This window comes from Eleginops maclovinus, chromosome 6, assembly GCF_036324505.1.
Source record: "Eleginops maclovinus isolate JMC-PN-2008 ecotype Puerto Natales chromosome 6, JC_Emac_rtc_rv5, whole genome shotgun sequence".
Lineage (NCBI taxonomy): Eukaryota > Metazoa > Chordata > Actinopteri > Perciformes > Eleginopidae > Eleginops > Eleginops maclovinus.
This window is the reverse complement of record NC_086354.1, coordinates 18,898,235-18,911,242: the sequence shown is the minus strand read 5'-3', so window position 1 is coordinate 18,911,242 and position 13,008 is coordinate 18,898,235. Positions and strand designations below refer to the sequence as shown.

The following is a 13,008-nucleotide window of genomic DNA, read 5'->3' as shown; positions in this document are numbered from 1 at the left end:
TGTGTGTGTGTGTGTGTGTGTGTGTGTGTGTGTGTGTGTGTGTGTGTGTGTGTGTGTGTGTGTGTGTGAGAACTGCAGGCAGTCTGTGTGTAGTGTCAGGCCTGTCTGCCGCTGATAAGCATCAACTCCATCAGCTTGTGGCCTCTCGCTGAGTGTGTCCTGGATTTGGTCAAAAGACACACACACATACTAGAGGCAGCGCCAGCAGTATTTACTGAACACAACGGGCTCGGGGCACGGGGCTGACACAATGAATCATAAACATTCAACACACAAATATGTCTTCGCTATGAGAGAAAGGATGACTCCAACCGTGTTACATGTATACAAATGAATCACACACGCAGAGGCACATAATGACAGGTCTTGTTGTATCCGTGTTGACGATCACCTTGTTTTATTCATACTCCTTCCTCAGTGGGCTCGTTCAGCCACTACTCTTATCCATTTTCCTACTGCCTTCATTTTCTCTGACACTGTATCAGTGTATCAAGTATGCAGTTTCAGTGCCATTCGTCTCCATTTTATTTCTCTTGGATGTGATTTGTCTCTATTTCCTGTCGTTATAATGCCATTTGTCTCTATCTTACCCCTCGGTGACCGTGGTTATAATTTTAGTTTTCCTCACCACTTTTGTCCCCTCGTTCCCACGGTGTCTGACAGAGACAGTGCATCATTTTAATTGTTCGCTGTATTCTAACAAATGTAATCTGTGTGGCACTCTATCTGCTGGTTTTAACCCTCTTCTCTCCCGCCCTGTGTTTCAGAAGTCAGTGGAGGAGGAGGAGAGCCAGGTGAGGAAACCCCCGGCGGATCTCTGCTCCCCCAGCAGCAAGTTGGCCGAGTCCGACCCGGCAAGAAAGGTCAGTCACTGTCTCCCTCCCCTTATCCATCAACCCATCCCGCCATCCCCTCCTCTCTTCCCCCTCCCCCGCCTCTACACACAGGTCGGCTTTCAGGGTCACCACTCACACACACCCTTCCTGACGGACACACCCCCTGCTCACCCATTCATAGCGGCACACTTCTCCTCTCTGACCCATCAGGAAATAGTCATACAGCAGCTTCTTCTTCACCTCCCCCCTGTCGCAGCACACACAGCAACTTTACATACACACACAGGGAAGAAGCTCTATCATGATTATCTTTTTTTCTCCAACACACACACACACACACACACACACACACACACACACACACACACACACACACACACACACACACACACACACACACACACACACACACAGTCACACACACACTGATGCCTGGTAGATGATCCCACATCCACATGTATGCATGCATATATTACTTTTATTAGGTTATAGCTCCAAGAGTGCCATGTGCAGTACAGCACATTATATTCTCCTCCTGCTGCTTCTCCCCATGTATTCATGTGTATGCATGAGTGTGTGTGGGGGGGCATGTAACCGATTTCCATTGTAATATATCATCTGTTCAGCTGCAAGAATTGTATACAAGAATCAATAAATGTAGATGAAGATGCCGTTCTGCTCCTTTGTATCAACAACACAATAGCTTAAAGACAAATGTTGCTGTGTTGTGTGATACTTATGTGTGTGTCTGTGTGTGTTTCTCAGGGGAAAACATCTCCACCTGCTCTGGTGTTCAATCGTCTTTTCTCCGACATCAAGGAGGAGCCAGGACACCCCACCATGGTCCATCCCAGGTACTACACCTTTCATCTGGATTAAACAACACCAATAAGAACGTTCAGTGTTGAAAATAACTATGATTTAACTTATTGAATCTTCTAAATATATTTTTTGAATTCATTATGATTTCAAAGGATATATTCGTGCATCCAACAGTTGTTGTACATACATAGTTGTGTTGTTATGTTTTTGGCTGTGTGGTATTATCCGACAATAATGGTATGAAGTGCATTACTGAATGACAATTGATATTTAACTGATTTGATAATAGGAAATAGGACTAGCTGCATTTGTTGTTTAAAGTGCGCAAAGTGTGAGTTGTTTTCCGAATATTAAAAGCACTACTTGTTCAAAAAGCCCATTTACTTTAGGGAGTAGACTTTGCTTAAAAGAACATGTATCAATACTTGAAGCTATTCCAGTTGGCCTGCTGTTAGGTCTACAAAGCTGCTACCTCTCTGCCAGATACTGTAGGTCTGCTTCTTCGGCCCTTTGGCTTCACTGAAATAATTACCGAGTAAAGTTAACTTTCACTTTCCGTTTCAGTGAGTGAAACTCCCATCCCTAATTTCCCTAATTGGTGCTGCACTCCTTCTTCTGCTCTGTTCCTTCCTCGTCCTCGCTCCTTCATCCCTTGCCACTCCCTCCTCCCCTTTTCCTCCCAAAGCTCTCGTTTCCTCTCTTCTGGTTTCTTCTGTTCCTCCCACCATCCCTCCCCAGAGCACACCAGCCTGTGTTTGGATATGGCGCTCAGTAATCTGACCCAGATTAAAAACTGGATTTAGACGGTTTTACGGCGCCGTGACTTTCTGACTGTGTGGAGGCGCGCAGACAGCAGGCCAGACAAATTGGCACGGATTAGGGTTCTGGTCACCTACCAGTATCACATGACTGCCTCACTCTCAAACCAGCCAGGACTTGCACAGACCAGTTTGCAGCTTTTGCATTGCAGCCTTACTAATAATGCACTGCTACACCCGAGCACCGTGCTAGACATCCACAGCACTTAACGTCGTATTTGGGTTACAACCGGCATCCATTAGCGATACACTTGTCAAATACAAGCCAGGCTTACATTATTCAATCACATCTTTCATGTGAAGGAGTTTCAGATTCCCATTCAGGCGAGCACTGTGCTTTCCCTCCATCCAGAGGAGAGGATGCTAGGCTCGGTTGGAAGATTTTTCCGGCAGAGCCCCACCGAGCTGTCGTGCATAACCTAGTTCACAGCTCCAGCTCTGTCTGGAGGGGACTGCTGGTGGGGGAGGGGTTCAGAGCTTCACTCTACTTCTCTCCTCTCCTCCATCTGCTTCTCTGTCTCTTTCTATTCCTCTCTCCTCTCCCTCCTTCCCTTCCCACCATGAAGCCAGGAATAGACAGATAGTGTTGGCTCAGTGGCTTTAGTTCATCTCCAGGCACTATCTCTCTCAGTTGTACTCACTATCTGGACATGTGTGATAAGCCGAAAGGTCTGTTTAGGCTGAGATCCTGTAAACGCAGGATAAGAAGTACCCGTATTCCTCACTGTGTTTTCTGCTCTTCCGATGCAGTTACTGTTGGCTAAAACAGCCACCAAATTGTTCTATTTCTCGTATTCCGCTGTGCTTTACTGCTCTAGAGGTAAAAAGGGGCAACATGTATATCAGCAATGCAAAGTCCATAACTCATAACATTTTACGATGTTTACTGCAAAGAAAGAAGTATGTGAAAGGTGATACTGCTACTATTATGGCTAGAACAATAAAAACTAAACACAAGACAAGACCTTTTTGTCATTGAGGAAAAATATGTTTAAATGTTCAAGCCTCTTTTTTTTAAATGAATAAGTTCTGTATATGTTTGTATTAAATCAGTTCAGTGCTTCAATGTCTTTTTTCTTTGTCTCTGTCTCTCTCACAGTTACTACCTGTACACATACGATAAGATGGTTGCTCCCAACGTGTCTCTGCAAAGGGAGGCGGAGATGAGCCCCGAGATGTTCGGAGCGCTGCTCAAACACCACTACAGCCGCCGAGTGCTGGGGCACGACGAGCCGCCCATGGGTCAGTAATTAAAACTGGAAACAGAGTGAACTTGCACTGACTGGCCCGAAAGACATTTGTTATATATAATGCACACATGACATACCAATCCAGAAATTTAAATTACAAACACCATCTTTTGATTTCAGTTGATGATTTTAAAAAAAAAAAGAAGTAAAAATGAAGTCGAGTCAGAGAGGAAAATGTGATCAAGTGTAATTTCCATAGTATCCCCCATGTATGTTGAGAATAATCTTCCCTCCTGCATGGGATTAAATTGAGGTAAGCACAGAGTAAGTTTTGCCAGTCTTTTCATATAATGATCCTAACTATACAAACACTGCACTCAAATATATTTATAAAGAAAGAAAAACGAAAAGAGCAGAGCTAAAAATTCAAAATTAAAAGGTGAAATTGCAAGAAATTGCTTCCATTTTGTCCATTAAAGAATTACAGCGAGATAAAATATAACCTGCGTGTTTTGGGAGTCAGCAGGTAATGTGGAATGTCCTGTTCAGAAAAATGGTTGGGATATTTCAACACATTATTCCTTCTGAAAAGTTATTACCTTTGGCTCCTGGAAATGAAAAAGGATGGATGGTCGTAAATATAATGTATTCAGTTTTACCGATTTTAATATGAATATTCAAATAATACATACTCCTGTGTGTAAACTTTGTGTACATTAGACACATAAACACAGCTGACACATGCCTACTATAAATACATGACACACATACAGCGAGCGGTTTACATACATGTAACATAAGCGGGAGAGACATGCAGATCATGTTTAGCAGACACGTGCTCACCGTAAACATACAACCTAAACTAGCATCCGATACACACACACACATACATGCCCACACACACTTCACATAGCATCCTGCAGCGCTGTAACATAATCATGCATTGACCTTCACGTAAAGACTCTGCGGGCACCTCAGTATTGATGAACGAGAGGAGTGGAAGTGGCCATGACCTCTTCTCTGGACTGTGTGTGTTTTTATGTGCATACTAAATTGTGTATATGACTGCATTACTAAGATGTACGTACCGGGGAAATACAGCTTTTCTCATCGTGCTCCTGAAATGCAACACAAGCCTACCTTGATTTTATCTTTAAAGGGGAGGGGGGAGGGAGGGAGGGAGGGAGGGAGAGGGGGAGAGGGGGAGAGGGAGAGTGAATCATGGGAATAGTTTCCGTCTGCCATTATTACGCCATGTCTGATTGCCAGGCTGAGTCTCTCGTATCTCTCGGGCGTTCTGCTTCCCTTTTTCTTCTCCAACCAATCTGTCTCTCGTCCCTCCATCCTCCCTCTCTTTTCCTGGCAGCTTTTTTCCACATCCTGCCCGAGTCCGTCCGCTCTCACACTTCCTCTCCCGTCCATCCATCCTCTTTTCTTCTCTAGCTCTTTCAACTCCGCCTCCCTCACTGTCTGCTGTCACTTTTTCTTTCCCCCTCCTCCACTTCCTCTTCATCCTTTCTTTTCTCCTCATTGAATGTTTTCCTCCCCCCAGTCTGTCTGTGTGCCTCTCGCTTTCTCTTTCTACTACTTACTTTCTTTTGATCCACCACCAAATGACCCACTCCCGTTATTTGTTTGCTTCCACTATTGTGTGTGTGCTTTGCAGAGTATGTGGGTTTGTGTATGCACATGCAGAAGCCGGTTTGAATTAGTAAATGAGTGCTCTCCAGTGCCAGACATGCTGCGTTCAGAGCATGCTGTTTCCTGTCACACATATACCGAGTGAATACATTATTCTGGCAAACATTTAACGTTTTAATGTTCCCTTTTCTTCCTCTCTCTCTGTCTCTGAGCCTATACCGTCAGACACACCATCATTACTAGCCTACACATGTCCCGCTGCAGCATCTGTGCACATGTGTGTTTGTGTGAGAGAGTGACATGGCCTTTTTGATCCTCTTCCCCATGATGCACACATTTAAAGGCAACAGCGAGGGAGCGAGCCGGAGTTTGAACAGAGGAGAAGCCCACGCAGAGCAGGGCAGCTCCCACACAAGTTCCTTTATTCCTTTATTCCTCTCTGTTCTTTCTCACTGTCTGAAGATGCACACACACACACACACACACACACACACACACACACACACACACACACACACACACACACACACACACACACACACACACACACACACACACACACACACACACAGTTTGTGTTTGGTAACGCTGCTGTTGCCATGCTTGTGCTCGCGCTCACACTGAGAAAGAGGTGTGAGCTTTTATAAGGTTGTGCGAGGGTGTTACTAAGCGTAGGCGGGAGTGTGCACCAGCTCGCCTGGCACTTCCTGTCTTTCAACCACCTACTCTTCTTCTTTGTATCTTATTTTAATATTTTTTAAAACTCCTTCCCTCACCCTCCTCTTCCTCCCTCCTCAGATCTTCACGCGTCGCCTCCCGTCGCTGCTGGCGCCGAGGAGGCCAAATCCCATCGTGCTGCTGCTGCCTCGGCCACTGAGCGGGAATGCCAAACCCAGGCAGTTTCCATGGCGACAAGCAGCCCAAGCTGCAAGAAAGCCACCCGCACCCCCGTCCACTCCCCTCCTCCGGCTCCCACTCCTGTGTCGTCGTTGTCGCCGGTAACGGAAGTAGCGGTTAAGGACACGGGCTTTGCTGTGAGCAGTGCTGCAGTGGTGGGGGGAGTGGAGGACGACAAGGACAGGATTGTTGTGGAGATCATGCAGATGTACGGCAGGCAGCAGGAGAAGCTCAACTCCACCCTGCACAAGCAGCTGCAGCTGGAAATGGTGAGTTGGCGGTCGGAAAAGAACAAAAGCCCGAGATAAATGAGTCCAGAACCGTCCTACTGAAGTGTCCTTGACGCAGACGTGGAGGTGATGATCACCTTCCACCCGACCCGCCATCTTTTTCTCCTTTAGCTAAGATATTAAAGCTCAATGTCAAACAGCACCCCCATTCAAGTTAATCACAACTGAGTCACTGAAACATACTGTAAAATATTAAAACACAAGTTTGTATAGAAAAACAGTTGATCTATATTATAGAGATGTTTACATTTACTCGTCTATGTTCTTTTGTATTGTAACTCACCAAAAGGATTTTTATTTTGCATTTCAGATACAAACCGTTAGGAAATATTAGTTCCAAAATGTGTAAAATATATTACAAATAAATTACGCAACATTTAAATACCCAAAATCATCCTTATCTTACACACTAGGATATTCTGCTCCTTGTGTAGGGGCATCTTCCGCTACAGGGTCAATGATGTATCACATTACAGTTGTTGTTTCTTTAACTTAGCCTCTGTTTCCTCAGGAGCTGGAGGCGGTGCGCGGGGGCGAGGCAGCGAGGCTACGAGAGCTGAGTGCCGAGCAGCGGGAACTGCGCAGCGAGCTGGAGGCCGTGCACAGCGAGCAGGCGCGGCAGCTCAGCCAGGCCCGCCAGGAGCAGCTGGAGCTGGAGACTCGTTTGGAGCAGCTCCGACAGCAGGCCTGCGCCTGCGAGCCGGGGGCTCAGCGCCACCAAGAGGCCCACTACACTGCACAGGTACGGACTGAGAGTGGAACGCATGCATGGACAGTAATGTCTGTCACATCAGATCCAGTCTGAATCACTGTGACGTATACAGTCTGCGCTTAAAATATGCCAGACGCTACAGTGCCATGCTCTAATCACACTCATTGGCAGTATTTTCAAGGAAATTACTTCCATTTAATTCCCTTTGCTTTCAATGGATTCAAAAGAATTTGCCCTTGTGACATTGCTGAAAGGATGTTTGCATTGTTCTGCAGCATATTCAGAAACAGTGAGGCAATATAATGTAAACATCGCTCTGCGAATCTGTTACCCTCAGTAAGTTCTTTCAGTCAATACCAGCAGTATGTTTGGACTGGTGGATGTCGATTCACTGTTAAAATATGTTAACATCTACTTTTAAATCCGCCCATCAGACATGTATAAGAATATTTAGATCTCACACAAATCAGCCCCCTTTTTCACTCTCAGGCTAGTGAGAGTGTTTTCTACCAAAGCCTTGACAGCGGAGATGTGGTCACAGTCTTCCTATGATTGAGAGTTTCCCTGCTGAATGGTTTCCTGCGTATGCGTGTCCTATGAGTCACTAGCTGTACAGCAGTGGGAAAACTCACACACACATACTCAGAGCCTTTGTTTGGGTTTCCACCAGACTTAATCTGTAGATAGGTTTTGTTATGTTGGCCTTAGCTCCGGTCTGCAGTGTCCCCCTCCTGTCACTCACTGAAGCGGACCCGTCCCCCACCCCTTGGCATCAAACTCAGGATGTCTCCCAGTTAGTTAGGAAATGGGATTGGGGTGTTCATGTGTTTGTGTGGCTATGAGAATAATGTTGGCCTGAAACTACACCATGTGTGAAGCAATTTCCCAGTTTTGCGCAGTGAAAACAGAGCAGGAAACACACGATCCATGTCCTTTACATCTCTTTGATATTAAAATCACACGTTAGTATCGTGAGTGCTCTTTTCTCCCTGCTCTCTTTGGCCAGCAGCAGCACGTTGTAAAGATAGCAGTAGTCTGTAGTAAAAAAAGATAAAAAATGTGACCACTGATGGCTGACGAAGCAACAACAATGAGAACCTTTGACTGTAAAAGTTCGAAAACGCTTTCCTTTCCATTTTGAGTTTTCTTACATTTAGAGTCCTCGCAGAGGGACAAAGTCACATTTGAGTTTTCTGTGGCTGCTACAGCTCCAAAAACATGATAACAAAAGAAACCATTTAATTTCCAAAATGTGATTCCGCTGCCATATGTGATAGACTAGATGTCCTCTAAAGTGCTGCAGGCATATGTATACCTCATGTCTGTCTCTCTCTGTTTCCTCCAGTTGTCGGAGCTACGTCAGAGGCTGGAGCGGGCGGAGGCCGACCGGCAGGAGCTGCAGGAGGAGCTGCGCAGGGAACGTGAGGCGCGGGAAAAGCTAGAGCGCACAATCAGCCAGCTCAAGCAGCAGATGGTGCAGTCTGCCGTGGTGGGAGGCAGCCCCTCTCCTCCTCTTACCCCTTCAACCAGACCCCCTAACGCCCACTCCCCGCACTCCTCCTTCTCGGAGGCCCCAGCGGCTGGCCAAAAGTAACTGCCACCCCCCCTCAGGCGCCTCTCTCATTCCTCTCCCTATTACCCGCCAACTCTACAGACACAAACAGCCTGAAGCTGAAAGGATGTTTTTAAGTTGAGCTCTCCCCTTTCCCTCCAGTGTAGGACTGACTTTTGTTTTGTAATTTAACATCACTTAAATGTTCTGTTTTTTATTTTGCTTTCTTTTGCTCCCCTCTCCTGTCTTTAAATGGTATTTAAAGATGTGTTTGGGGGATGTATGTTTGATTTAATTTATAGTTTTTACTGAACAACAGCTGCTTCACAAACGGGAGTTTGGAGACAAACTCAACCCATCATGATTTCCCCCTCACGACTGTCTCCCTCCTCTCGAACCCCTCTCTGGATTCTGGAGCTCATGCCTTGGAGATTTCAGACTCCAGCTCAGACACACAGACTCCTCATGCTACTACCTGGCACAGCAGCCGGTGCCCTCGGACACAAAAAGGCGCCCCGGTTGCATGCCCCTTCTCCATCTCTCTCTGTACGTACAGCCCAAACACTCAAGTACCAGCGACTGCAGGAAACTGCATGGACATTTTAATACAGTTTTCTTTTTTGCTCCTAAAACACAGAAAGAAAAAGTCTATCATGTTAAATAAATCAAATCTATATGGAGGAGAAAGACCTTTACTGTACAAAAAAAAGACCTCATGAGAATATGCCAATTGTGACGCTGAACATGGAATGAGTGTTTTGAGTGGGACCCCTTCAAGGTAGCTAGCTTACTCTTCTGGCCTGGACTCCAGCTGCTCCGCACACACAGTTTCCTCTTCCTCCGCTGTATGCTAGTGATTGCCCTCTGCTGGAAAACTCCTTAACACTGTGGTTTTCACCCACTTTAGGCTAGACAGGAAACACTGTGCTCTTTTCTTGGCTTGGCTTGGAAGAAGCTCACGAGCGGTGTTATACACTTAACGCGCTCTCCTCCCCCAGAATCCCCTGGGAGAGGAATGTTTCTGGACTCTGGGGGCTGGTTGTGTAGCTTTTCTAAGAAAGAGGGAAGTCTCACATGTGCAGTAGCTAGCTGCACTGTGTTACCATAATAATACATTGCACCATCCTCGAGTGTGTCAGTGCAGAACAATGGCCCCGGCAGATGATCAAAGCTCCGGGCTGTCCCTGTTTTCAGGGCTCCTCTTTTTGTATCGTTTGGCTTCATTGTTAACAGACGTTTTTTATCCAGCGCCCGGTTTGTCAGAGCGTCATCTAGGGACGTGGGTCGCAGGTGAAAGCAGTTAGTCCGGTGGTTTGGGCCTCGAGTCCGGCCCCTGCTCCACATTATTCTGCCTGGCTGAACAAACAGCACCGACAGGAAGAGAGGGGAGGCGAGGGTTGAGGGGAGCGCTTGGGGGGGGACTGGTGCTCTCTCCCCCTGCAGCAGGCTGGGTGGCCCAGACGCCAGGGGTACACAGGGAGCCCGGTTTTTTGTTTTGTACCTTCAGAATGGGGGCAGCTGTTGTTGTCTGTGGGCCTCTGATCGCCCTTGACTGTACAGGATCCCCCCCATCTCCAATCCACCTCTCAAAAACCTCCCTCCCTCGTCCTCTCCCACAAAAACGACCGTAACTCACTCACACATACCCGTCCATCCATCCCCAGCGCCAGATCAGCCGGGGGTGCGCCGTGTTTTGTAGGATAGCGAGCAGACGTCCAGCCAGAGGAAGAAAGGACTTTTATTGTCAGTTGCCGGGCAAAAGCGCTTTTTATTGCCACTAAGTAGATCCCTGTACGCGAGTGTGTGTGTGTGTGTGTAAATAATTGTTTAAAAAGAGAAGGGGATCGGCCTCAGTTAAACTCTGAGCTTTTTTATGCATCTGCTATAAATGCAAATTGATAGACATTCCACTGTGCTCCATCCTGTTCGATGCAGATTTTCTTACACAGCTTCCCTTTACGATAGCAGAGCCTGAAGACTGGGCCGAGTACAGTTGTGGTTTGTTGATTGTCAGAAAAAGCAGGTGCAGGTGCAAGCCAGTAAAATCAAACCCACGCCGCAAATGTACACTCTACTGTTCCATTTAAACCTTTATTGAAATTATGAAAGAAAATATTTAACGTATTAACTAAAGATTTATATTCACTTTGTAAATACAGTAGTCATTAATATATTAACTGTTCTTATGAAAAATCTTCAAAAGGTTATATAAATTGGACCAGAACTAAGGCTTCAGTTGTTTCTGCTTTCTTTTTTAAAAATGATCAGAACTCGGCTTTTGTCGAGTTGATGTGGGGGGAGTGAAACATGGTTTACTGAGACGTGATGCAGGAAAAATGCAAAAATAGGAAAATAATACTTTGTTACACACTTTGCCCCCTTTTTCTGAAATGATGCATTCTGTTTGTGTAATGTGACAAGCTTTTCCCTCCTTGTTAACCCCTCCCCCTATGAGATGCATTTGAAAATGAAACATTTGCTTAAGAAAATGCATTTTGAAAAAACAAAACAAAAATGTTTTCTTTTTGCATGTTTGGCTGCCCCTTATGTTTTGTGTCACTGGGCCAATCTTATCAATCTGTAAAAAAAAAAAAAAGAAAGAAAGGAGATGTCCCCCCCCCCACGTAACGCACAAACTATTGAGATGGCTCATATGCATGAACATTGAACATGTGCAAGTTTTATATCATTATTGGTTTAGAGGTTGAATAAGTATAAAGTCAGATTATGAAGAACATAAAATGTAGCCTAATTTGAAATGGTGTGTGTGTGTGTGTGTGTGTGTGTGTGTGTGTGTGTGTGTGTGTGTGTGTGTGTGTGTGTGTGTGTGTGTGTGTGTGTGTGTGTGTGTGTGTGTGTGTGTGTGTGTGTGTGTGTGAGAGTGTGTGTGTGTTGGCCTCCCACGTCTGACTGAAGCACAGCAGCTTTGAAAAGGGAATGAAAACTTGCTCATGTAGCTCTGGATGTGTAGTTATTATTTCTGATTCTGATCATTTATCCTTGTGTGGATCATTTCAAAATATAATCAGTATTAGTTTTTAATGACTTAATTACCTCTTCGGCAGAACAGAACAAAAAGAATTCCTTTCAATTCATCACATTAGCAGATAACCAATGTTACTCTAATCGTGTAATTACAATTTTGTACACAAGGGGGCGTTACGCTTCTTTAATCATACATCATATTGAAAAAAAGACAAAATGAAAGGGGAGAAATTTAACAGGTTTGCTGAGCCTTTTTGCATTTTGCAGTGTTATGCGAACTTGGATATGCTTTGTACAGAATTTTTACAGCTGTGTAAAGTTTGCCCCACACAGGAGAAAAACAAGGCAAAATGGGCAGAGCTTTACCATGTGGAGACATTTAAATACTGGATTCACATTCCCATAATGCCTCCTGGCTATGTGGAGAAAACTTGTAAACTAATCCAAGATGACCTTTGACCTGGTATGCTTTATAGTTGGGTGTGTCATTTTCAGCAGGTAATTATTCTATGCCAGTGAAGGAGAACAAGAAAGTCTGGCTGCATTGATCACACAGATCCCTGGTTACTGAGAATAGGGATGCCATGTTTTTAATTTATACACATCCTGCTATAGATGAAAAAACAAAAAAAAAATCATGGCTTTGCTAAGAAGAACTCTCTTTCCCTTTGATGCTGTTCTGAAAAACAGCGTCTGAGTTTGACCATTGCATACTACGTTGCCAATACTACAGTGTGATGAGACTTTTGTTCTTGCATGAATCGAGACACTGTTCTCCTACCTCATGTTGTGATATAAAAATATGTTTTTTAAGCAGATGACACTGCATCTCTAACTGTTTATCATCATTGATATTTACTAGTAAATTACATACCTGTAAATGCTTTTAGCTAATACCTCAGTTGTATCTAGTGTTTGTTTTTTTTCTGTTTTTGCCCTTCCCTGATTTCAGATCTTGTAAATATTCCCTGTATAGACAATGAACTTGGATCAAATTCAAGTAAAGTTCTGTAGTGTCAAACCTGAGTTGTCTGTTGCTTTTGTGATGCAGATTTAGTTCCTTCTCATAACTTCCTATTTTACTAAGGATTCACACATTTGCACATAATTCTAATTAAAAGCCATCAGCGAGCTCCTGGTGTGGTTTTAACTTCAGTATTTGTCTCTACAGCTGACGGAAGCATGGCAAAAATCCCTGTCACTAAAAATACAAATGTATAGAACATAAAGAGTTCAATTAAATTGATTCATCTTTGATCAACAGA

The 13,008-nt window shown here is 44.8% G+C and overlaps 1 protein-coding gene across 2 annotated transcripts in view; it reads left to right on the top strand.

Moving 5' to 3' along the window:
* Positions 1–12,764, top strand: part of skila (SKI-like proto-oncogene a) — a 33,432-nt gene extending 20,668 nt beyond the window's left edge. For both annotated transcript variants that reach the window (XM_063885995.1, XM_063885996.1), the window contains exons 3-8: positions 768–863; positions 1,602–1,690; positions 3,576–3,718; positions 6,106–6,473; positions 7,006–7,236; positions 8,552–12,764. In XM_063885995.1, coding sequence (XP_063742065.1) covers positions 768–863; positions 1,602–1,690; positions 3,576–3,718; positions 6,106–6,473; positions 7,006–7,236; positions 8,552–8,800 — 1,176 coding nt within the window. In that variant the 3' untranslated portion in view covers positions 8,801–12,764. The remainder of the gene's footprint in view (positions 1–767; positions 864–1,601; positions 1,691–3,575; positions 3,719–6,105; positions 6,474–7,005; positions 7,237–8,551) is intronic.
* The last annotated feature ends 244 nt before the right edge of the window (positions 12,765–13,008 follow it).